The 24,612-nt window shown below is 56.5% G+C and overlaps 2 protein-coding genes across 9 annotated transcripts in view; one reads left to right on the top strand and one right to left on the bottom strand.

Moving 5' to 3' along the window:
- The first annotated feature begins 290 nt into the window (after window positions 1-290).
- Window positions 291-17,514, top strand: TP53I11 (tumor protein p53 inducible protein 11). Of its 4 annotated transcripts, XM_074336253.1 has the most exons (9): window positions 303-533; window positions 3,251-3,387; window positions 10,761-10,840; window positions 11,472-11,631; window positions 12,282-12,340; window positions 12,569-12,617; window positions 12,991-13,087; window positions 14,472-14,573; window positions 15,066-16,222. In XM_074336253.1, exons 4-9 carry the CDS (start codon window positions 11,503-11,505, stop codon window positions 15,197-15,199), a joined length of 570 nt encoding a protein of 189 aa, XP_074192354.1. In that variant the 5' UTR covers window positions 303-533; window positions 3,251-3,387; window positions 10,761-10,840; window positions 11,472-11,502; the 3' UTR covers window positions 15,200-16,222. The 4 variants fall into 4 exon arrangements, with proteins under 4 accessions (XP_074192355.1, XP_074192354.1, XP_019601985.1 ...); XM_074336254.1 differs by lacking the exon at window positions 3,251-3,387 and having other exon boundaries at window positions 291-533; window positions 10,761-10,844; XM_019746426.2 differs by lacking the exon at window positions 3,251-3,387 and having other exon boundaries at window positions 304-533; window positions 15,066-17,514.
- A 1-nt stretch (window position 17,515) lies between these two features.
- TSPAN18 (tetraspanin 18) overlaps window positions 17,516-24,612 on the bottom strand; it is a 180,198-nt gene continuing 173,101 nt past the window's right edge. For all 5 annotated transcript variants that reach the window (XM_019746421.2, XM_019746423.2, XM_074336252.1 and 2 more), the window contains 2 exons: window positions 22,539-22,622; window positions 17,516-20,722 (listed from right to left, as the gene is read on the bottom strand). In XM_019746421.2, coding sequence (XP_019601980.1) covers window positions 20,675-20,722; window positions 22,539-22,622 — 132 coding nt within the window. In that variant the 3' untranslated portion in view covers window positions 17,516-20,674. The remainder of the gene's footprint in view (window positions 20,723-22,538; window positions 22,623-24,612) is intronic.

Raw genomic sequence — 24,612 nt, 5'->3', positions numbered from 1 at the left:
GCCAAGCAGTCCCTTCCATTTTAGACACTGGCCGAGGCCCCGCGGACTACACCAAAGGTATTTAAGACATTGTGGTTTGCCAAACTATGGGAGTGTTGATAGTCTCACAAAAGGGGCGGGCTTCAGAACTTGCCAAGAAAGTCTTCCTGGGCAGCCCCGAGTTTTGATTCCGAAGCGCCATCTCCCAGGGCGTGAGCGCGCCCCCCGCCGGCCGTCTCTAGCAAAGCCTCAGCAGGGGAGCCCGGAGCCCAGGCCCCCCCAACCCCTCTCTCCCGCCCGCCCCGGCGGCCACCCTCGGGGGCGAGGCAGCCCGGCGCGTGGGAGGGGACGGCGCGCCATTGGCTTCTACGCGGCACTGAGAGGAGGGACCAGCGCGGGACGCCAGACTCGGGCATACTCCGGCCGCGGTGGGTGCCGCGCGCAGTCCAGCCTGGCCCTGGCCTGTCCTGCCCGGCGCGGGCGGCGCAATGTGAGCGCCGGAGGTTCCCCAGCACGCCAGCTCCGCGCCGCCGGCGCCAGCATGCGCTAGCAACGTAAGTTCTGCTCCCCGCCGCCGCTTCGGAACCTCGCACTTTCCCCTCCCGCCGCCGGCCGGCCGGTGCCTGCGCAGCGCAGCTCAGAGGCGCCCCTGCGGCCTCAGGGACCGCTGGGGACAGTGAGGACCCCGTGCGCACAAGCTGGGCACTCCAGGATCTCTTGGCACCGGCGGATTCGGCCGGGACTCCACGGGACCCCTCCCCGGCTCTCCAAGGCGCCTTTCCGAAGCCCTTCTGTTCCTCCCTTCGCGTTCTCCGCTCGCTGCCCTTCCCTCTGACTCGGTTTCCCTCTCCCCGGCATTGTCTCTCCGCCGTCTCCTCCCGCTTGGACTGTTTATTTTGCCTTCAGCCTCCTCCTCCTGGGCTCGCGCGCTCTCTGCTTCGGAGCAGGAGAAACGGAGCGAAAAGCAGTTTCTCCCTCGCTGGGGTCAGACTCCGTCGCCGCGCTCGGTTCTCTGTCCCCTCCCCCTCCATCTGTGCCACCACTCCCCACCCCCCGCCATTGTTCCCCTGTCCGGGGAGTACACTGCACAAACTTGCGAGTCCCCTCCTCCCCTTCAAGCCCCCGCTGGGCCGCGGACCGAGGTGGCGGAGTTCCCGCAGCCCACAAGTCTGGAACGACCTTCTGGTTCGGGGGGCCGTGGGGGCGGGGGTGCTGGGCTAGAAGACCCGGGGGCGCCCAACTGCCCGGAGTTCCCCGCCTAGGGTCTTAGAAAGTGGGTGAGTGGCTGAATCTGGGAGATAAAGGACATATTGGAGCGGGGAGAAGCAAGACTGGAGAGACCCTAGTCTCCAGGCTGGTTGGGAGGATGGGGGAGCAGGCTGAAATGGAAGCCGCGCCTAAGCCCCAATTGTTGGGGGCGGGGTAGGAGAAGCACAGGTGGAGACGACGCCCCCCACTCTCCCCTAAGTCGCGCGCGCAGCAGAAAGGGGGCGATGTGGGGCAATTGGCCTGGCGCAGGGTGGGCTGGGGCTCCCGACTGTCGGCAAAATGCTCGCAACCACCCTGGGGGTCTGTAGAGGAACCTCCAGAACGCCGCGCCCAGCAGGTTCTGGCGCTCGCTTTGCGTCTCCTCGCACCATCCTCCACGCGCCCACGCGGTCCCCGGCTGCCGCCGCCGCCTTGCGGCGGGAGGGGAGCGGCTTTCTCCGCGGGAACGTTGGGGGCGGGGGCCAGAAGCGGGGCGGAGGCCGAAAACCCGGAGGTTCATCCTAAGCCAAGGCCGCTCCGCACTTCCTGGTTGATTTCCTTCAGACAAACTTTTCCTGGTGGGGCGGTCCCGCGGGATGAAGGCCCCTGGGCTGCAGGGATGCCCACCTCCGTCCCTGGCGGCCTCTCTTCCTGCAGCCCGCAAATCCCTGGGACACTGGAGGTGGGGTGGGAACGGTTGTTGGAGAGGAGGGGGCACTGACCATTCCTTAGCCGAAGCTCCACATTCAGCCCAAGAGGAAAGCTTTTTCTTGGGTTGTTAGGAAATAAGGTACTGTCTCTTCTCCATGTCTCTGTTCCCATCTGAAAAATGGGCGGTCTGGTCTTTGAGACCACCCTCTGGCCCCAATACCCTGGGAGCCAGCTGCCCTGGCTTCACCTTTCTCGCCCATATGCTGTCAGCTTAATCAGCCCTTCCAAGTTTGGAGAAGAGGACTGAGGCCTGAAGCTCTTCACCCATATCTGGCTGTGAACACCTGGGTCCATTGCTCAAGCTTCTCTGTAGGGCTCTGCCTCCAGGCCCCCCCCCACCCCCCGCCGCCTCCAGCTTCTCCAATCCCACACTCAGCTGCCTCCCCTCCCCCAAGATCTTATGTTAGACCCATGTCCTCTGCTGGAGAAAGAGTCTGCCCTTCGGGGGGGAGGAGGGGGAGTGCAGTTATATTCCACACAGCCCTGTGCTGTCCTGTACTTGCCCTCATTGAACAAAATGTGAGCTCTCCACCCAAAATGATGTCGTGAGTGAAGACAGCTGTGAACAAAGTAAAGATTCCCTCATGGCTGCCACTTAAAGCAAAGGGGGGGGGGGACAAATAACTAAAAATCAGTAAGCAAATTATGTAGTGTATTGGGAGGTAAAGGGGAAAAGCTGAGTGTTAAGACCAGGGGTGAGATTGCCATTTTAAAAAGGGTGGTCAGGGAGGCCTCCCTGAGGAGGTAGGGGATAGCTTCAGGAAGTAAAGATCTGCAGAGAACAACTTGTGCAAAGGCCCTGAGGCTGGAATGTGCCTGCTGTATTTGAGGAAAGGTAAAGAGCCAGTGCAATGAGGGTGGAGTGAGGCCATGGGGAAGAGATAGGAGGCAAGACTGGCTGAGAAGGGATGGAGCCTCCCCATTTCACAGGTGAGATAAGTGTTGCTCAGAAACAGCACATAGGTCATCCCAGAACATGTAGTCCAGGAGAGGCAGCTGCAAAGCAGGGTACCTAATGTTCTGACTCCTGGCGCACAATATTTTCCCTTCACCCTGTATCTCAACCATTCATTCACAGCACTGGTTGTGTCCCTCCCAGGGCCAGGCCTCACCAAGTACCAGGGACGTGGAGGGGAGCCACCCAGGCTTAGTAACCCAAGGGGCTCCACGTCTCTGTAGTCTGTTGCCAGCTGCCTCCCCGGGTTCTCCCTTCCCACCGTGTTGTTAGTGCACTTGGGGCAGCATCCTCCTCCTGACCCAGAGTGACCCTTGTTCTCTCCCCATTTCCTTCCCATGGTCACCCCCTTATAAGCACCCCACTCTATATGTTGCCTGGAAGAAGACCTGTTCTGAAGCTGGTATGGTCAGGGGGGAAACTGAGGCAAAGAATTGACTCTCCTAGTATGAGAATAACAACATCAACATTATTGAGCATTCACTATGAAACAGGTACTTTTCTAGGTGTTTTTTTATGCATCTTCTCATTGGTGGGAAGTAGGTGTCATTATTATACCCATTTAACAGATGAGGAAACTGAGGCTGAGAAAGGTAGTATCACTGTCCCAAGGTCATGCAGCTAACAAATGGTAGAGCCAAAATTAAACACAGGCCTTTTGAGTTGTGACCTCCTTTAAACACTAAGCTAGAGCCTCAAGCCCTGGAAGAGATGGTCAGTCCTGGATTGTGGTTCTGGCCCATCAGCGTCCTGGGAAAGGTACAGGGACCCTTCTGCCTGCCTCCCCCAACCCATCCAGAAGGCAGATCAGCACTTGGCTTCTGAAGAAGTTGCCTCAAAATGGTAGTGCATCCCTTCAAGGAAACTCCCTCCCTTCTCTCCTCTCCTCCCCCTCTGAGTTCCTGAGCAGCTACAGGGGTGGGGGGAAGTGGGAGAGGAGAGGGATGTGTCCACTGCCTTCTCAGAAGAGCGCTGGCAGCATGAGATCCGGAAGCAAGGCTGTCCTAATGACCTTGGCCCCCTGGGAATACAGAAGCACCAGCTGCCTTTGAGGGCCCTGACATGGTCACTGGGCCAAGGGAGAGGCTGGCCCACTCCTGGCCTGAAAAGGACAGGAATTCTCCATGTGCTCTGCTCTTTGTGAGTGACACTGGGAACAGGGAAAACCCTTTCAGTGACTCCTGAGTGGTGACAATGGCTGCCCCCACCCCTTACACACAGCAGCAGTTTCAGAGCCCTGGCTGAGGCCCCCAGGGGTGTCCCCTCCTGGCACTCTGCCCTGCTGTACCTTCCCCAGTCTCCAACACAGCAGGCAATGTTTATTTTTTGTCCCTGACACTTTGGAGATACTTGTTTGTGATGAAAGTTTGGGCCTTCCTCTGCCTTTCTGGAAATCAGGTGCCTTCGAAAGACGAGAACTAGTAGAGAGAAAGAATATGTGTGTCTCTATCAGCTGGAGCTAGGGCCTTTCGGGCAGCTGGAGTGTGGGGTAGTGGACCGCCCGGTGTGGAAGCTAAATCAGGAATGTCGTAGCCTGGACCACACTCCCATTTCTTCAGATGAGGAAACTGAGTCCCAGAGTCCTGCCCTGGCTACCTGTGATGGCAGAATCTGCCGGTGACCTGAGCTGGCCTGTCTCAGCTCAGTGACTCAGGGCTCCCCCACCAGTCAGCCTTCCAGCTGCAGGGCAAACCCTCAGCTGCCAGCTCTCAGGTTCCTGGAGGTTTGTGAAAATGTGGTGTGGCATCCCTTTCTTGACTACAGAGCTTTGTTGCAGGATTTGCATTGCGCTCCCTCCTCTCCCTGCCGGTTCTACTCTGTCATCCTTGCCTTTTGTGGCAGCGTGGACACTGAGCCCATGGTGATGGTGGGAGGTGAGGGTGGGACGTGACAGAGGTGGATGAGCCACTGGCTCACCGGCTGCTTGGGAGACAAGGCTGACTAAGGCTGGCCTGGCCTTTAGAATAATCTCCCTCTCCAGGGACACACTGCATACAAGCCCTGCTGCATTGCATGGCAGCCTGGCCTCGGCTTCCTCCCTTAGCCTGTGGGCCCTGAGACCCCCATCCCCAAAAACCCATCCCCAGAGTCTGCTGTGATAATGTTGGTAACGCAGCTGTGTCCCTTAAGCCTCCTTTGTGTCCTGTGACTTCCTCATTTAGCTCTCACAACCTAGTAAGTCAGGTATTACCCCCCCCCCATTTGTAATGAAGGAATGGACAGGGTCGTCTGCCCAAAGGCACAGGGCTAGTAACGCACAGCCACGATGCAAACACAGGTCCCTTTAGCCCCAAGATTCATTCTGCCTGAGGGCCCAGGTGGTGGGTTCTGAGCTGGGGGGGTCTTTAGACCCCATCTTGCCCAAGGGGGTGATGGGTTGCCCCAGGAAAGGACCACAGGGTGGATGGTGTAGGCTCTGGTTGCCTTGTTGGGGTCCTCCCTGCCTCCCCTTCTCCCTGGCCAGGGACCTGAGGCTCTCACTGACCCCCACCCCCTGGTGTTGCCCTGTCCCAAACTCCATTTCCAGCTATTTTGCACAAATGTGATAACAGAACAATGGGTCTCCCTGCAGATTTTCCCAGGTCCTGCTGGAGTCATAGGCTTTAATCCAAGGGAGGCTGGACCCCAGGGTGGAGCTCAGATGCTGGAGACCCACCAGGGACTCTCAGGGGGAGATGCAGAGGGGAAGATGGCTTAAAGCTTATTGTTTTTGGAGGTCAGGCTCACCAAACAATCTCCCCCACCGCTCCCCCTCCCACATATACACCCCCACATACACACCCCAGCTCCTCTCAGGATGACCAGTTAAAGCATAATTTGGTTTGAATGTCAGCTCTGCCACTTATTCCAGGAGACACTTGAATAAGTCACTTGGACCTTAGTTTCCTCATCTATAAAGTGGGGGTGATAATATGGCCAACCTCGTGGGGTCGTGGTGGGGTTACAGGGAATTGCTGGTCTTAGAAGTAATTGTCCCCCACCTCCAGCCTCAGGGAGGGGGGAAGCGACTGGGGGCAGTTCTCCTTACCAGATGGGGGGGGCAGGTATGCTGCTCCTCCTGCAGAGGGTCTTGTTTGAAAAGGAAGTGGTTCTTGGCTGCGATACAGCGGCAGTGACTGTCCCCTGAATCATAGCCTCAGCAGCTGGTGGCTGTTCTGGGTCCCAGGCCCCTTCCTCTCTGTACCCTTCCCCTGCTAGTCAGGTTGCATGACAGGGACAGCTCTGCAGTCCACCTGTTTCTATGGAAACCAGGCTTCGTGGGAAGTCTTCAAGGGGTTGGGAGAGGTCCTTTAGGATGGGCTTGAGAATGATGCCCCAGCCCCATCTGCTCAGCTTCCAAAACAGGGCCTGCAGCTGCCCCATAATCTTACTCATTGCTGTTCTCTATGTAGCACATACTAGGTGCCTTTTCTCGGAATGCCTCATCACAACACTGTGAGCTAAGCAGTAGTAGCGTGGTTTCACAACGGAGGAAACAGAGGTTCCGAGAGGTTAAGAAACTTTCCTGAGGTCACAGCACAATTAAGATAAAGCATTGGGGTTTGAGCCCAAGTTTCCCAATCATTAAGTATACACCCCCACCCCACTCTGTCATCAGCCTCTGACAGTTTCACCCCTGATGAGCCTCTCCCTTCCTGCCTGGTTCAGTTTCCGGGGGCTTTGCTTGGCCCCTGGCCCGTCCTGGCCGCTCTGTCTTGCTGCCACTGGGAGCTCTTTGGGGGTGTTCTTTCCCAGCCTCTGATGCCACAGCACCTGAGGGGGGAATGGGGCTGCAAGGGGTCAGACCTTGGCCAGCAGGGGGCCTCTGGGAACCTTCTCCCAACTCTAATTGGTCACATATTTGTTGAGCTCAGGTGCCAGGACTATCCCAGGCCCTGCAGAGGGAAACCTGGGCCCTTGGTGCTCACCTTGCAGAGCTGCCCTCAGCTCTATAAGGTGGTAGAGGCAAAGCCTCACCCAGCCCTCTAACCCCAGCATGCCTAGGCACCACATGTGCCAGGCCTTTTTTTGAGAGAGTTTGCAAACTCTCTTAGCCCCCCATGAACCCCTTGCCCAAGGCCACCTGGCCAGTATTCTAACCCAGCCCTGCCTGAGTGCAAAGCCCCTTTCCTGCTCTCCTCTGCCACCAGCTCATGTGTGGCCTGGGCAGACCCTGCCCACTCTGGGCCTCAGTTTTCTGTCCTGTCTAGTGTGTGTGTGGAGCAGAGCCTCTCCCCTGGGCCTTGCCAAATTGAACTGAGTGTGGTCCTGAGTGATCTGGGGGGATAGGGAGACCTGCTTCCTTTGCCCGACTGTCACTCATTCACCTGTGCTGATAAAGTGCCTACTGTGCCCCCAGGACCAGTAGGGAGATGCAGATGGGCACTCCCAGCCTTGCCTTCATATTACTGGGTCTCGGGGGCCAACTGCCTGTGACATGCCTAGGAGTATGGGCTGGGAGTGGCAGAGGCCACCTACTCTGAACCCCATGAGTCCATAGGAGGGAGGGCTCTGCCCTGGGAAGAGGCTCTGGCAGAGGGGCCATGCAAAGAACTAGGACCATCCAGGTGGGGGGAGCGGAGGGCAGGGAGAGCCTTCCTGGCTGGGCAATTATTCAGAAGCAGAAACTATTAAAAGGACAGTGACTTGCCAGCTTTGTTGGGAATTGAGGTCAGAGAAGCTGGCCAGGGGCAGACTGCAGAGGGGCATGAACTCAGAGTCTGGCGGGGTTGCAAGCCACATTCTCCCTTCTTGCGTGGCAGGTCCTCCCAAGTAAATATGTAGGTGGGGGGCGGGGAAGCCCTGCGCTCTACACCTTCCCCTAGCCTCAGGAAGCCTGGCACCTGAGGAAGCCCTGGGGCCCTTCAGATGGCAGCTGGGTCTGGGAAAGGAAGCGTGACAGCCCTGCCAGGCAGGCTTTTTCCATTGTGCATGGCTGAGTGAAGAGAAGGAAGCAGGAGCCCGGGCCAGGCCTGTCCCAGGCAGGGCACTTGGCCGCAGGCACTGCCCGCACTCCCTCTCTTTATCTTCTAGCACATTTGCAAAGTGGGCGTTCTCAGTACCCCCCTTTCACAGGGGCAGAAACGGAGGCTGGGAGAGATGTGGTGACTTGCCTAAAGCCCCGCAGTAGGTAAGAGAGCAGAATCAGGATTCGAAACCAGATCTTGCACCAAGGTCAGTGTCCAGCCAGATGCAGGGAGGGGAGTGGAGGGAGATGCCCTCTGTCTTCTTGGGTTAAAATGGGACCAGGCCTAAAAGAAACATGTAGAGTGGCCTTGAAGGGGAAGATAGTTCAAGGGCAGATCTGAGGGGGATGTGTGTGGGGTTTGCCTTCGGGGTGGGATATGTTTAGGTCCTGGGGGATATAGGAGAATTGCAGCTGCCCACCTCCCCTCCCCGGGCTTGGCCCAGTCCTGCAGGTGAAGAGAGGATAGAACTCAGTGCTCAAACAGTTAACTGTGCAGAAGCAGGTGCAGGGGTCTACTCCCTGGACGTCAAGTTCAAGATCTCACTGTCCCCGGGAGGCTCCAGGGCCCTTTGTTGGTGGTGAGCTCGCTGCTGGGGCTGGGCTTTGGGGTAGCCAGAGTGGGTCCCACCAGCCCGGGTACCTGATGGCAGTACCTGTGGATAAAGCTCGTCCCTTCTACGAGTGATGCCAGTGTCAAATGGAGTCCCTTTCTGTACCCAGCCCCAGTAGGTTGGCACTGCCACACCTCACAGCCTTTGCTTGTGGTTCAGGCCTTTGGTGGGTGCAGAGGGGAGCTTTGTGTGTTGGTGGGAAGGGGTTGTCGGGCAGAGGGAGGCAGCTGACCCTGTGAGCTGGGGTCATGGACATAGCCCAGACCTGGTGGGCTGTGGCCTGCGTGTCAGCCTTATGCCATGGGACTGAGGTCTGGGGGCTTGGCCCAGTGGGGTGGAGACGTTGGGCCCCTCTCCTGAGGCTCCCTGGCCTCTACCCCAGACCTACTGCTGCATGGGGGAGCTGGGGGAGGGGGAGAGTGCTCATCTAACAGCATGTTTCAGAGGCCAGGCACTGTCCCACACGCTTCATGGAAATCACATCTTGTATTCTCACAACATCCCCATGAGGTAGGATGTTTTATTTCCCCAACTACAGATGGGGAGACAGGCACTGAGAGATTAAGTGATGATGCCACAGGCACACAGCAAGGAAGTCGTAGGTCTGGGATTTGAAGTCAGAGTATGACATCAGCAGTTAAGCACTGAACCATTAGGTCTTAATGGCTTTAGCAGTTAGCTGGCACTTTATAAAACGTTTCCTGCCCATTATTTTGGTTCCCTTTACAGCAGCCCTAGGGGAAGAGTAAGGGTTTCCATTTGTTTGCATGTCACAGATGAGAACACTGGGGTTCAGAGAAGCTACTTGCTCTTATTGATGACTGACAGATCAGCTCCCCCTCTGCAACCAGGCTGTGAGCTACTAAAGGGCAGGGGCCCTGTTCCACCATCCCATACCTGGCTCACAGCACATCCTCACTAACTGTATTTTCTTCATTTAAATGTGCAGTGGCTACACATTTAAATGAAGAAGCATGCTCTGACCAAGCTTCTTTTTTGCCCCAAGATCACTAGGAGGTGTGAATTTTTGTTCCATTTCACAGATGGGGAAAACTGAGGCTCAGAGCAGTGAGGTGACTTGTCTAAGTCACACAGCCAGTAAGGACTGAATCAGGCAGTATGGCTGGCCTGGGGGAGGGTTAAAAGCACAAGGGGACCTATTGGAAGGAGACTGACCATACCTGGTGCCGGCCAGGATGTGGAGGAACTGGCACACTCGTGCATTGTGGGTAAATGGGTCACCACAGTGGAAAACAGTCTGGCACTTTCTCCTAGAGTGAACTGTAGCTTTACCATATAACTCAATATCATCCCATTCCTGGGTATTTACCTTAGAGAAATGAAAATGTATGGTCTCACAAGAGTCTGTACACGGATCTTTATAGCATCTCTGTTCATGATCATCAAACTCGGGAATCAAACCAGTTGTCCCTCAGTGAGCGACTGGGTAATGACACTGGTACATCTGTCCATCTGTCCCATGGAATAGTACCCTGCGGTGAAGAGGCGGGCACTGTGGCGGGCACACAGCTTGGAGGAATGGCAAAGGCAGTTTGCTGAAAGAAAGAAACTGATCTCAAAAGGTTCTAGGCGATGTGATTGCATTAATACACGTATGACACATTTGAGAAAAACAGAAAGAAAACTATAGTGACAGACAACAGACCAGCGGTTGCCAGGGGTTAGAGGTGAGGGGAGGGTGTGACTGGACAGAGTGAGGGTGATACAACTGCCCTCTTCCAAGTTGGAGGTGGTGGTTACACTATTCTATACATGTACTAAAATTCATATAACTACAACCAAAAAGGTCAATTTTGCTGTATGTAATTTAAAACTACAAGGCCAGAGGGGAGGCCGGAAGAGGAAGGGCGAGGGCCAGGCTACCAGGTGCTTCCTTCGCGGAGGGATGGGTGAGGGGCCAGCTCTTCACTGTTCTCAACAATGGCTTTTGGGCCCACCTGGCAGCAATAGGGATACCAGGCTGATTAGACCTTCTGTCTGGATTCATAAGGAGATGGTGGCAAGTGGCTGAAGTGTTGTGACAGCACCTCGGTCCCCAAGGAGCAGTGTGGTTAAACCCTGGCTGCCTGGGTGGAGCTGGCATGCACTGGGGTATGGGAGCTACCGTTATGCAGTCCATTTCTGTGGAACCTCTTTGACCTTGGTTTCCTCATCTGTGAAATGGGTGTAAATAGCACCCATCTTGCAGGGCAGAGAGGCTGGGATTAGAGGAGCCCAGTGCCACCCCAGACCAGCTTCCAGAAGCCTTTGCCTCGTGGCGGTTTACACTCCCGTCTCTTCTGCTTAGGTTTTGTGCTGACTGGTGGTGAGATAGAGCACGTGACACAGCTCTGCGTCTTGATTGCCCTCCACGGTGCCTGGCACACAGTAGGTGCTTAAGACCTGGCCCAGGATGGGGCTGTGGCGGATCGTGGGTGGTGGGAGAGGCTGGAGGTGGGCGCTGGTGACAGGGAGGGACAGGTGTGGATGGCCAGAAGCCCCGCCCACACTCCTGGCATGCCTTCCTTCTGCTCAGCTGGGTTGCTGGGCCAGACCCCTTCCCTTCCTTCAGTCCTGGCAGGTTTGAAGGAATTTGTCTCAGGGATATGCGGGGGGGAGGGGGGGTGTAGCGTGCTTGCTGGGCAGCAGGAATTATCTGGGCAAAAGTTCAGTGGGGAGCCTGGACCCCAGAGCTCAGGAACCACTGGCCCAGGCCTGGCCACATTCTTCCCTCTTCTAAACCTCATTTATCCCCAGCCCCCGGAACCTTTGGGTGTGGTCTCACTCCAAATGCATATCCCGATGAGGAAGCTGAGACCAGAAAAGGGCATTGACTTCCCCTTTTTCATCACACAGCAGGGTGGTTAGGCAGTGGGAACTGAGCCTGGGTCCTCAGATTTGCTGTCTTGTTATCCACCCAAGGCTTACGGGGAGGCCTCAGCCTGGGCTGGGGCCTGGTACCCTCTGAGGTCTGGAAGCTGGGCAGGATATATGGCCTGAGGCTGGTGTCTCTCTGCAGCCCTTCTGCAGAGGCCGGCTGCCAGGACAAGATGGCGGCCAAGCAGCCCCCACCTCTTATGAAAAAGCACAGCCAGACCGACCTTGTCAGCCGCCTGAAGACCCGCAAGATCCTAGGTGTGGGTGGTGAGGACGACGATGGGGAGGTACACCGCTCCAAGGTAGGCCTCAGTAGGGGCCCTGCGCCGGCCACACCCGGGGGTCCACCTCTGAGCACCAGTTTGGGGAGGCAGGTCTGGCCCCCCATTTGGGGAGGGAGGAGCTGAGACCCATATAGCTGCAGGAGCCCCAGGACTTAGTTCCTTTTCTAGAAACTTAATGGAGATGTTAGGGGAATAATAATAAAAATGAAAACAGATTATTACAATTAATTGCATGCTTATTATGTGCCTGTTATTGTACCAGCTGCTTTATTGTACCATAAGCATTATTTAATCTTGCTAGCCCTGGGAGATGCAGATAAAGTTATTAACCCATTTTATAGATGAGGAAACCGAGGCTCTAAGGGAGTAGGTGACTTGCCTAAGGCCACACCAGTAAGTGGGAAAGCCAGGCTTCAAGCCCACATCTAGCAGAGCCCTGAGCTTTCATTCTCAGCCACCTTATTTTCTCCTTCCCATAAGCTCTGGTGTCAGGCAGGCAGTGAGGGAGTGACCTCAGGGTGGCGCTCCCAGCCTGGGTGGCCCTTTGGCTAAACAGAGGTACCCAGGTGGATCCCTGGGCACGCTAGGGGGTTTGGGGGGTGGTAAGTGGGCTAGGCATATTGAGCACTGCCTCAGCCGGGTTGCATGTGACCTCTCTGTGTCCACAGATCAGCCAGGTCTTGGGCAATGAAATCAAGTTTGCTGTTCGGGAGCCTTTGGGGCTGAGGTGAGCATTTATGTGTCAGTGTTGGTTGGGGACAGCGTTATGGGGAGGGGCTGTGTAAGACCCCGCCTCCTCAGCCTTGCCCCTGTGCTCTTGCCCTTGACTGCATCCCATCTCATTCCCTGCCCACAAACTGGCCATCTCTGGACATCTTGGCTGAAAAGGGTCCCCTTGGGTCTGGGGGTGGCAGCAAGGGACCTGTCCGTGACCTTCCTCTTGATGCCTCCCCAGGGTCTGGCAGTTTGTTTCTGCTGTGCTCTTCTCTGGCATCGCCATCATGGTGAGCCCCCAGTCCACCCTTGGGGAAGCCTCGGCCTCTGTGGAGCTCCTCCCCTGCCCCTCCCCACATGGCCATCATGCCGAGGCCCGTCTGTCAAGCCTCCCTGGCCGCCTCCATGTCCCGGCTCCTTACCCTCATCCCACCTAGGCCTGCCTGGCCTGGAGCCTCCTGGATCCATGTGCATAGTTCTGCCTCCTTGCTGCTGAGAACCCCAGCCCCTTCTGTCCTGGCATGGGGGTGGGGGTGGGGCGATCACGTTCCTGCCCCTGGCCTGCCCCAGGGACGCTGCCCCTGCTCCTGGGGGAAGAAGACGTCCAGGGGAAATTTCAACATCAAATCCTCCCACCCTGAGCCTTCCACCCGCTGCCCACAGGCCCTTGCCTTCCCTGACCAGCTCTATGACGCGGTTTTTGATGGAGCCCAAGTAACCAGCAAGACTCCCATCCGCCTCTATGGTGGGGCCATCCTCAGTGAGTATTGCTGGGGCAGACTCTGGGGGAGGTGATGGTCAGCTAGGGGACCAACTGTGGCTGAGGGGCACATGGGGAGCCTTCCTTTGTGCAGGGGCTCCCCTTCCCAGAGCTCTCTCCCTCCAGCCTTCGTCTGTCTCTGCTGGGTGTATGCTGCCATCTTGTGGCCACTGGTAGAATGCACCCAGTGGATTGGGGCTCCGTCTTTGCCATCATCTGGAATGAGCACTTACGGAGCGCTTCCTGGTGTAGAGCACCACCTGGGCATTGGGATACAGAGATGAATGAGGCCCAGGTCCTGCCCTCCAGGGCCTCACAGATTAGAGAAGGCGGCATATTCAACATGGTGTCTGCAAACCCCTCATGCCCTTGGGCCTCTCATTTGAACCACTTGTTTCCTCTCCAATCTGTCACATACAGTGCTTGTTAGGAAGCTGAATTACAGTTTTAAAAACCTAGCCCAGATGGTGGCCCTCTCTTTGCCCAAAGCACTCCATGGTTCTCTGTCGTCTGCAGAGTAAAGTCCCGGCTCTTCCACCTGGCATTTAGGGTCATCTGTGGGATGGATCCAGCCTGCCTTCCCAAACCTACCTCCCCCACATCTGGCCACACCTCATGAAGCCCCATCCCCAGTTTCAGATGGCCTCTGTGCCTTTGCACACACTTTCACCAGTCTTGTGCCAATTGCATTTCTACTCAGCCTTCAAGGGCCAGCTCCAGTAACTCTAGTGGTGGAGATTGGGACGGCTTTAAGCAATTCACCCACACAGTGGGAGAGCTACGGTTATGGAGTTAGGTTTGTTGAACTAAAATGAGTACATATCTGGTGTTCAGAGCCAGCAGACACTGGGTAAGCTGGGTCTGGGAGAGTGGTTCTTCCACTGAAAATATGGTCTACCTTTCTCCCCTTGGGGAATTCCTCAGAGTGATTCCTTAATGGGCTCAGATTTTCTGTCTCCAAGGAGTCCATTTTGGAAAGAAAATGTGATTATAGACCAGGTAACCCATTAACTCATCGACTCTCATTAATCCAGAATCATAACTGAACCTGATAGGGGCACGGTACCTAGAGCTGTTTTCCCATTTTATGGATGAAAAGACTGAGTCCCAGTGAGGGGACCTGACTTGCCCAGTGTCCCATGGTTAATAGGAAATTGCATGAACAGGAATGAGCTTATGGCTGAAGCAGCAGAGTTGAACCTGGAGGGAACAAGATGGGACAGATGGATGAGTTTTAATCTGAGGAGCGTGCGTGGGGGCAGGTGTGGAAGTCCAGGATCCTGACTCCCTTGCTAGGTAGGGCCAAAGGGAGGAGGAACAGGCCCCTTGCCCCTGCCCTGAGAGGTGGGTGGGTCAGGCTGTCCCATTCTTCGTCCCCACCCAGGCATCTCCCTGATCATGTGGAATGCTCTCTACACGGCTGAGAAGGTTATCATCCGATGGACTCTGCTCACGGAAGCCTGCTACTTCGGGGTCCAGTTCTTAGGTGAGTCCTAAGGTGGGCAGTGAGGTAGGGAGGCTGAAGGCGGGTTGCAGGAAGGGCAGCTTTGTCCCTATCTTCCAGCTCTTGCCACTTGGGTTTCCAGGAAGTGATGGAACGTGTCTGAGGGGGAGGGACTCATGTGGCTGTTTACCTGTGCGTCTGCACACCTGTGCTCGCACACCTACCATGTACCTGTATCTTCCTGAATGCACACCCCTGCATTTCCACAGCCTACCCCCGTGTATCTGCAGCCTTCCACACCGCAGCACAAGTGTGATAGTACACACTGGTTTTGCCCACAGGCCCTGGTCCTTGTCACGTGTGGGGCCTCAGAACAGATATGTCTGTGGGGTCAGACAGCTGGCAGGACCCCTGGCTCAGGGCAGAGCAGGAGGCGGTCCGCCCAGGACTCCCGGATCAGCGTGCCACCCTGTGGTGGGGGTGAGGGCACATGCCTCCTCTGACCTTTGTTCCCTTCCGGCCTTTCTCCCACAGTGGTCACTGCCACACTCGCCGAAACGGGCCTCATGACCCTGGGGATCCTGCTGCTCCTGGCCAGCCGCCTCCTTTTTGTCGCCATCAGCATTTACTACTATTACCAAGTCGGCCGAAAACCCAAGAAAGTTTAGCTGCCTGCCGGGCCGGGGGCCCTCTGGGGCAGGGAGGCCCTGGGCCTGTTTCTCTTTGGTTCCTGGAAGGTGGAAAGGACCCTGCCTTGCCCCAGGCAGACGGGTGGCCACCTTCCTTTCCTCCTGGGCACTCCCCAAATGCTGTGATCTTCTGAGCTTTCAGGTCTGGAGAGGGACGGGGCCTCTGCACCGCTGTTCTTTGCCCCACATAGTGACTCCTCCTTTTCTTTGGCCTCTTGGCCTCCGGATCCCCTGGACAGACACTATCTGAAGACCCTGCATCACGGGGTTTTGGGCTGAGGGGCGGCTCCTGCCCTTTCCGCTGGGAGACTCTTCTCTCTAGAGAGGCTGCGGGCTGCCTCTTTGTCCGCCCCTGACACCCCCAGCCAGTTTAGTTCCCAAGCAGCTGAACTTGGCATCTGTCTATGCCTGGAAAACCTGAGGACTTGACCCTATGCCCCTACTCCTTGTTGTGGGTTCTCCCTACATGTGGGGACCTCCACCCCAAACACACACACCTGCCCTCTCCACAGCCCAGCTGCAGCTGCCAGGCAGGGGTGGCTGTATTTAAGCTGACACTTCTCTTTCAGCCTTCCTGTGAGGTGGGCTACACGTAGCAGAGCCCTGTCCCGGCCACCTTGGCTCTTGAGGTCTCACTCAAGGCTGTTCTGCCTCTACCCCAACTCCTGGAAGCCCCTAGGAATCCCCTTCTCCCAACTGGCCTGGGTCCAGAGACTGCCAGCGGCCTCACCCACAGGCTGGCTCTGACAGATGGACACACAGATAACCTTAGGTGGAAGCTACCTAGAAGTGATGGGGTTTGGGGATGATGAAAGAAAAGCAGTGGCATTTCTTTGTCCCTTGGCATGTTCTCCAGGGTCTGTTGTTCACCAGGCTTAGCCCCCTCACCAACTCCCCAGGGTGTTGCCCTATGAACCTCTAGCCTGGGCTGCCCCCGAGGCCTGGTGGGGTAGGACTGGGTACCCTTCAAACTCAGCAGGGGAAATAAACAGGACAATTTCAGCAGGCTACCTCCTCTCATTACCACCCCCCAGATGCCCTGGAAAAGGCCAACAACTGGCTCCTTTAGAGCTGAAGACCCCGTGCAGCCCCACAAGCTTGTGGGCCCCCCGTTAGTCCTTCCTCCCAACACGCTCCTTCCCTCCAGGACACAAGTGTGCACACCAGGGATGTCAGCCCGTGTTCTGGAGACACGTGGAAAGAAGCAGTTTTGCTTCTTGTAAAAGAACGTTTTTAAGGGGCAAGAGGCTGTAGGTACAGCCCAGCTCTGGCTACTGCCATGTGGGCCTGTGTCCGGGAACCTGACCCTGCCCACACGGGGCCACACACTGCCCTCCCCTGTGCCCAGCTGTCCCTGCAGCCACATGTCGAGTGCCCAGCCGAGTGGTGGCACCACCACTGGTACACAGCAGAGGAGAGGCCCAGCGGGTCAGGTGCCTAAGGCTATGCTGCTGGTAACCGTGGCTGAGGGGAAAGGAACCTGGACGCCAGGAAGGGCCTGCTCTTTCCTGGCATTGGTGTCTTGCCACTGGCGGTCGTGCCTGTCCTCAGGGAGAGCCCTGGGCAGGTTGGGAGCCCACCGCTGCCTTTGGGAGGGAGTGTTGGTGGCTGGTGGGCAGTTCTACAGGCTGAGGCCACGTCCTCTAACAGGTGAAGGGTAGTTTGGCCTGTCACCGCTGGGCGTGGCCGGTAGATCCCCTGGAGGCAGGCAGGGAGGCGGAGGCATGAGGTCTGCAGTCAGGCTCTGCGTTGGGCATCTGCTGGGGCTAAGCCGGCCAAGCTTCCTCTCAGCCTGGGGGTGGATGGGGGGAGCACTGCCTTAGTCCATGGGGTGTGGTGAGGGCCCACTGGGATGGCGCTGCCCAGGCTCTGACACAGAGCAGCGTTCCTGAAATTCTGTGCTGTTTGGTTAAACATCGCTCTGAGGCCCGGAGGGAGGGAGTGCCTGGCAGACAAGACATACAGCCTGGGGGGTGGGAGTAGGGAGGATGGTAAAGCAAGGAGTCCTCGTTGGGGAGGATGCAGTGACAAAGGGGAGCGGGCCAAAGGCACCCACACATCCAGTGAGGAAGGCTCGGTGTGGGCCCAGCTCCCATCCTAAAGGTCTGGGAAGACCCAGAATGTCCCTTCCCCATTCTCCCTTGCCGCTAGAACCCAGCACCCTCTTGCCTAGCTCCTGCCCCAGCCCCAGCCCACCCCCCAATCAAGACCAGTTTTCTTCACGGTCACTATTTATTCTTCGTTCCTTTTTCTTTTTGTAAGAAATGGTCACAAAAACCAGTGCAAAACCATCAGTGTGGGTGTCCTGTTTTATATTACAAAAACTCTTGATATATAATATAAAAGGGGGGGGCTCACAGGAAATAAACATGATAAATTAGCTCTGCTATCTACTGCAAGGAACATTTACATTTTTCAAAATAGACTTTCAACATAGGGCCCAAGGGGGAAGGGGAGAGGGGGCTTCTGGGGAGACGGGGTGCTGGGGCCTCGGCTAGTTTGAGGGATCCTGTCTAGGCCCCTTAGGCATGGATAGGACAGAGGGACCAGGGAGGCCGAGGAGGGGCCCCAACCTCTAAGATGTATGTCCTCCCAGAGGCAGTAGTTTTTGGAGCAGGAAGGAACGGTGCATGACTTGTGTGTAAGGTCTTCCCTGGCCCTTGCCCTGTTATTGGGGTCAGATGAAGTCTCTAAAGAGGCATTCCTAATCTCCTACCCCAGCAGCCGACAACTGCCACCAGCACCTATTTATGGGCTATATCTGGATCAGCCCAGCCAGCTCGAGCCTGAGAGAGGCTCCTTAGATTGGAGTGGAGCTTTCTTTTCCCACACGCCTTGAATGAACATAGGCAACCTTGCAAATAGCTACCAGCCTGGGCTAATGCTACAGAGAGCAGACCTCTGGCCTGCTTTCCCTTTTCATCCTGAGCATGGGGGTCAGTGGCTGGGAAGGTCAGCAGGGGCAGAGTCAGGGCTCCCTGGCACCTTTCTGGAAAGCCCCTGGTGGTGACAGTCTCACATCCACCCATGAGCCCACCTCACCCAGATGGTCCTCCGTGACCTTGAACTCCTTCCTGTGGGGCCTAGGAAGGGTGGGAGGGAAAGAGACTGAAGGAGCAGGGTGGTGCCAGAAGCCAGGCTCTTCTTACTTTCAAGGCCCCAGATTCTCGTGGGCAGTGAGTAGGAGACCAGATGGGGCCCAGAAGCTGGGGTTGCCCCTGGACTGCAGCTGCCCAATTTGACCTTAAGTTGCGCCTAAACAGCCTGGGTTTTTTTGTTTGTTTTTTGGTCAATCTCAGACCATCCAGTTGCCTCTTCCAGGAAGTTGGAGGTAAGCGTGTGGGTGGGTCTAGAGAGGCAGGCCCCATGCCCTTCTCATGCTGGGCTGGGGTGCCAGCTGTGGGGCCCCCAGGATCCCAGGAATGCCTAGTCACTAGGCAGCTCACGGCATCATGGAGTTGCCAGGGCAGGCTGTTAACGGACAATTTGGAAAGCCCCAGTTTGGAGACCTGGAGAGAGGGCCAGGACAGGTGGGGACAGCAGGAGAGTGGCAGGGGGCAAGGGAGCGACGGGAAGAGGGTCTAACCAAGTCTTTACAGCAGGCACAGAGCCCTGACTGCATCTCAGAAGGGGGCAGGTGGTAAACTAAGGGAGCATTGGGCTGCAGCTTTGTCTCTCCCAGTGGCTAGAAAGCATGAGGGGAGGCTGGAAGCTGGTACAAGGTCTGAGACAGAATGGACTTGTCCCAGACCCTGAAGAGAGTGGAGACAGGAAAGGAGGGCAGGCATCCCGCTGGTCCTCATTCCCATGCCTGTGGCAGACATCACTAATCAAGCTTAAGGTATCCAGCAGACATTACTAATAGAGATTACATTGCCCTCCCACTGAGCCCAGGCCAAACCTCAGATCCTCGGCACCGCCTCTGGCAGCCACTCCTGACTGATTGGGGTTGAAGCATCTTGCAATCCAGTTGCCGATACTGGTCTAGCACTTGAGGTCTGTGTATGAGGAGCTGATTTGTGGGTGCCGCAGTGGGTGTCCGTGAGTTTGTGGGAAAAGCTCTCCCTGCCCAAGCCTGGAGGGAGCACTCAGAAATGTGCTATGGACAGTGAAGGGACAGGAAACCATGTCACCGCAGAAATGATGAGATGCCCTGAAGTTCTTTAGCCTGGAGGTAACAGGGCTCAGGGTGAGACAACATGTGGCCTTAACACTTAGGGAAGGAGACAGAGCAAGTGGGGTGCCATGGAAAGAACCACAGGAAAATCTCGTGTATTGAGCTGACGCTATAGTCAGAGCAGTCTGAAGGCAGAGGTTGTGTTGGGAGGTAGTAAACTCCCCGCCCCTGGAGGTGTTCATGAAGACGGTGGAGATGTCTTGTTGGGGACCTTACAGAAGATATCCAAACCACAGTTCTGGGTGGGGAGAGGAGAACCGATGATCTTGGGGGCTCCTTCCAGCCGAGCCAGGGAGTTGGTGCAGAACAGGGAAAGCGACAGCTTGTAGGGAGAGGTGGGCAGTGTGGAAACGGGACTCTGGTGTGTGTGCATGTGTGTGTTTCTGGGGGCTTACAAGTGTGGGGAGGTGAGAGGAGGGCAGGGGTGACAGAGTCCCAAAATGTCTTAGCTGTGGAGCTGGGAAGAGGCAGTTCTTGGCCACTCTGCTGTCTCTTCTGGGGGAAACCACAATGCTGAGGCCAGGGAGGAGTGTGAGCAGCAGATCTGCTGGACTGACAGAGCCCTGGAGGGACGGACAGGCAGCTTGGAGATGACCCAGTTCTCGTTCAGAACTGTCAGGCATATGCTGTGTGACTGTGGATGAGAATCTGCGCCTTCCAGATTCGGTCCAACAGCTGCGGAAAGCAAGGAGACCAGCAGCTGGGCCACTGGGTCCAGTGTCCGCAGCCTACCCTGGGCCCCAGCAGGAGCAGGGATCACTCCATCCACCGGAGGACAAGGGATTGCATGTAGGTGCCAAGTCCTCAAGGACTGGAGGTGTTGACCATGTCTCCTTGGGGCCCCTGGGCTTTGGGGACTTCTCTCCGAGATTTGCTTTTGCCTTCTTGTTGCCTAAATTCTCACTTTCTTGGCACCTGGCCCTGAAGCACTGAGGGCTGCCAGAGTCTGGCTGGGCTGAGGAGGGGACCTAGGACTGACATCCCTTTGGTCTCCAGTGTGGACGGCATCCTGGGTGCAGGTGCTGGGGCACCTGTGCAGAGCCCATGGCTCCCACTGGAATCCACGCGGGGTACATCAGTCCATATTTTTGTCATTTTGTTTTGTTAAAAAAATAGCGATTTCCCCGTCCCTTCTCCTAGCCACTCATGATGGCCTCACCTCCCCCGCTCCCCTGCCCCCAGGGTCAAAGGGGCAAGGGTGTGGGGGAGGGGGAGGGAGGGCTTGGGTGCTGGGCAGTGATGGGTGGGATGAGTCTTCAGGTTTCAGGTCACACCCTTTACTGGATGCCCCGGAAGAGGCACATGGCGAAGATCATGGCGAAAAGCTGCACAGAAAGTAGGAGTTGGCTCGTTAGGCAACACGCTGGTCCCCACCGCTCTCCACGGGCCCCCCTCCCAGGGGAAGGGGTCTGGAACATCACAACACACTCCTGCTGTAGGGATTCCCGACACTCCCTTGGTGGCAAGCTCCTCTCATCAGCCACTGGCCTCTGCGTGCAGTGTAATCATGGGGCGAAGGGGGCTTGGGAAACCAAGAGACATGAGTTCAAACCCAGCTCCCTACTTGCCAGCGATGACCTTGGGCCAGACACTTCCCTTCAGACCTCACTGTGTGCCAGGCATAGTTTGAAGTGCTTTCTCAGAAACTTTTCACAGACCAGGAAGTGAGACACAGAGAGGTCATGCAACCTGCCTAAGGTCACACAGTTACACGTGGCGGAGCCAGGGTTTGAGTCCAGGCATCCTGACCCCAGAGCCCACACTCAGAACCTGTGCTCTCCCACTTCTAGTTCAAAGGGAGGTGGTGAGATTGAAGTATAAGGTGATGATCTAATGATGTAATGGTGCCTGTTATGTAATCGATACTTAGTGAAAAGCCACCAGGATTGTTACTAAGAGGCATGAAAGGTGCAGCCCTTCCAGAGTAGAAGCGCAACCAGTGGTCACCTGTCTAAGAGCCCTGCGGTGGTGGGGCAGGCAGAGACCCACTCAGGAATGCCCCTCTGACCAGACTGGCTGATGCCCCCACGGCCACAGCTCTTCTTGCAAGTAGCACAAGGGGACAGTCCCCAGACGACAGGCTCATGGCCAAATCTCCAGGAGGGACGGGGTGGGAAGGCAAGGCTGGGTGGGGACCATGGGAAAGGTCCCCATCTGGGAGCAGGGTTTTGCCTCCCACAGGGGCTGAGGAGCTGGACTCTAAAAGCCCATGTTCCTCCTGCATCGGATATGTGCTTGTGATGTCCCTGGGCCCGGCACAGATTTATGTTTCCTGTTCACTGTGACCTCCTCTGAGAGGACTTGTTCACCTCCAGCAGTGCTGGCACACAGTAGGGGCTCAGTCTATGCTTGCTGAGTAAATGAATGAATGAGTGAATAAATGAGCCCACCCTTTCCGGCGTCTCTAATAGTCCCACGAACTTCTCTATACAAGGCCGTAAGACACAGTCTGAAGCGGAGCAAGGTGACGACGTTGCCAGGTGTTGCGAGCCCTACTGCCCCTTCCTGGAGATGGTGGGGTGGGGGTAACGCTGCTCCTCTAACCTCCCTAAGCAGTGGGTTTGAGATCCCTGAGACCGGAAGGGAGGTGGCAGCTCCGCCCTCTGGCCGAAGCGCCCCCTATTGGTGTCTACAAGAGGCTGCAGCTGCCTCCCGTTGGAGGGCGCTGGGACCTTCAGGTAAGGAGGGCTGAGAACACCCTGTGAGGTTAACAAGGCCCTACAGGCCCTGAACACACCACAGAGAACATGCCTGATGTAGCAGCACAGACAGCAGCCCCTCCGTCGTCAGCTGTCCAAGAGTTCACTCTGGACCTTGGGTGAGGTTGGGGAGTGGACAGTGGGGATTTGGTGGGAAAGGGGTGGAAATGGGGGCGTGGGAGGAATATAAGGGAGTGACATTTAGGTCCTGCTCGTCACCACTGCCCAGAGACTTGCTGAGATGTGTCCCGAGTCCAATAATGACTCGGACAGCGAACAGACACAGCAGGGCTTACCACCCCATAGTCCCTGGGCCGGGGGACCCATGGATCCTGGTTAAGGACGAGGAGCTGGGATGGGGATTGCAGGCCCTGGGGGATCTGTCCCCGACCCTGTGTGTTCCTTGTTTCTGGGGAGTCGCAGAAGTGGGGCCGTCACTTACCTCGATGGCCAGCACCCCTATGGCGAGGGCTCCAGCCAGGTAGACGTAGGTTTCGAAGGCGTTGAGGATCACCGTGTAGCAGCCCTGGGGGGAAGGACCAGAGGTGAAGCCACAGCCAGAGGGACAGTCGGGGCTCACAGGCGAGTGTCAGGATAGGGGTGTGCGGCCGGGGAACTGGCATGTGGCCCCAAAGCTCAGGCGACAGTGCTGGCATGGAGCAAGGCTTCAATCCCTGTCCTAGCCTCCCTCTCTGGGTCCCCCTGAGCACATGCTGGATGGTGGGAAGTGTCTGAGCACAGAGTTGGGGGGCATTTACCCCCTATGTCTCCAGGTGTCCTCTCTCCACACACATCCTTCTACATAAGGGGACAGGAGAAATAGTAAATCCCTCCCTGAGCATGAAGGTGACTTTGATATGCGTCACCCAGGGGGACCTTGTCAAGCAGAAGGAAGATGCCTGTGCCCCTCTCAGCTGGGGGGTGGGCACCTGAGGCCTTCACTGCTCATCTCCCCCCATCTGTCTCTAGCACCAAAGACTCTGGGTCCCTGGACTGAACCAAGAAGACCGAGCTGGCCAATGGCAGCCCCAGATCCTGACACCCTCGGAGGGAGCGGGGAGAGCAGGGGGAATGGACGGGACAGTGCCACCCTGTTGGAACTTTGCTGGGCCTTCTGGGCTTGTTCTCATTTCGCCCTTGGGGAAGAGGGCTCTCCCCCTTCTGTAGGTGAGGAAAGGAGGGCAGGAGCTGCTGCACCACTTGCAGGTCACACACAGGGAGGAAGGGAAACTGGACTCACACTGCTGGGAGATGCTGCTCTTTCTCTGTTCTGAGGGGAAGGGAGCCAGGCCGCAGGAAGCCTCCGTTCTGGCTCAACCAGGCCAGGCCCCTGGCTCAGGGCCTGGAGCCCCTGTCTGCACCCCCGGATATCACCTCTTCTTCCCCCTCATGATGACTGCCCGCCCTCACCCCCCACCCTGCCCAGTGAGACACTCACTACAGCGTGCCATTTCTCCCTGCCTCACCACAGACTGGTGGTTCCCTAACCATGCTGCTGTCCCCAGCGTTCGTTCTCACTTTCTGCAGTGAGGGATTGTCCCACACACCCCTGCCCTGACTCCCAAACACTGTTGCCTTCCCAAATTAATCTGACAAAGGGCAGCTAGGCCAGAGGTGCCACCACAAAGACTTTCCCCCGAGCTCCAGCCCCATACGCCCGGTGGTCCACTGGGAACCTCTGCTGGGATGTCCCAAAGGTTCCTTACACTTAACATGCCCCAAACCAGATTTGAGACCTTCCCCCAAACCAGAACCTACGGTTCAATACCTCTTCATCTTCATCATCCCTTCTCCAAAGTCAACCTACTGCCAGGGTCGGTAGATTTTACCTCCTGAATAATTCCTCAGATCCATACACCTCTCTGCATCTCCACTGCCATCACCCTGGTCTAACCCATCATATTTCTTATTGGGACCAGTGTAAAAATCCCTCCTGTCACTCAGGCCCACCTCTAATCCCTGGCCACTGAGCAGCCAGAGCACCGACACGGCCAGCCCCACTCCCCCATTCACACTCTCCATATAGAACGTGGCACGTATGGGTTTCCATTGCTCTTCTAGCATCCTTACCATGGGCCTGCTGGCCCTTGAGCTGGCCTTGCCCTATTCACTGTGCGCCAGCCCTGCTGGCTTTCTCTCGGTTCCTAGAACACACCATGCTTCCTCCCACCCCAGGGCCTTTGCACATACTGTTCTCACTCTCTGGCTGGATTGCTTTTCCCTTGCCAGGATGATAAGGGTGTAGTACTTTGTTTCAAGGAGAGTCAGAGCAGTCCCCTCACTCACAAGCCACCAGGAAGCAAATGGGAGCAGTGAGGATAAAGCAGAGAAACTGTGATGCTGTGGGGAGAGAAGGCTTAAGGTTACCTAGACAAATGGTGAATATGGATGGCTTTCTATTCATGGTCACCATACTGTCCCGGAGTCAAGGTCACCATCTACTGGGAGACCCACCATGATTTGTTTTCAGCAGAACACATTGCTGGCTTGCCCAGATGACTGTCATGACGCAGGGA

The sequence above is a fragment of the Rhinolophus sinicus genome, linkage group LG06 (genome assembly GCF_036562045.2).
Source record: "Rhinolophus sinicus isolate RSC01 linkage group LG06, ASM3656204v1, whole genome shotgun sequence".
Lineage (NCBI taxonomy): Eukaryota > Metazoa > Chordata > Mammalia > Chiroptera > Rhinolophidae > Rhinolophus > Rhinolophus sinicus.
Note: the sequence above shows the minus strand (reverse complement) of the source record. Positions and strands in the feature narration are given on the sequence as shown.

Coding starts and splice junctions, on each gene's coding strand:
- TP53I11 (XM_019746426.2), top strand. CDS start 11,503: ATGGCGGCCAAGCAGCCCCCACCTCTTATGAAAAAGCACAGCCAGACC. Junction 13,088..14,471: donor CTATGGTGGGGCCATCCTCA/GTGAGTATTGCT, acceptor GTCCCCACCCAG/GCATCTCCCTGATCATGTGG. Junction 14,574..15,065: donor CTTCGGGGTCCAGTTCTTAG/GTGAGTCCTAAG, acceptor TTTCTCCCACAG/TGGTCACTGCCACACTCGCC.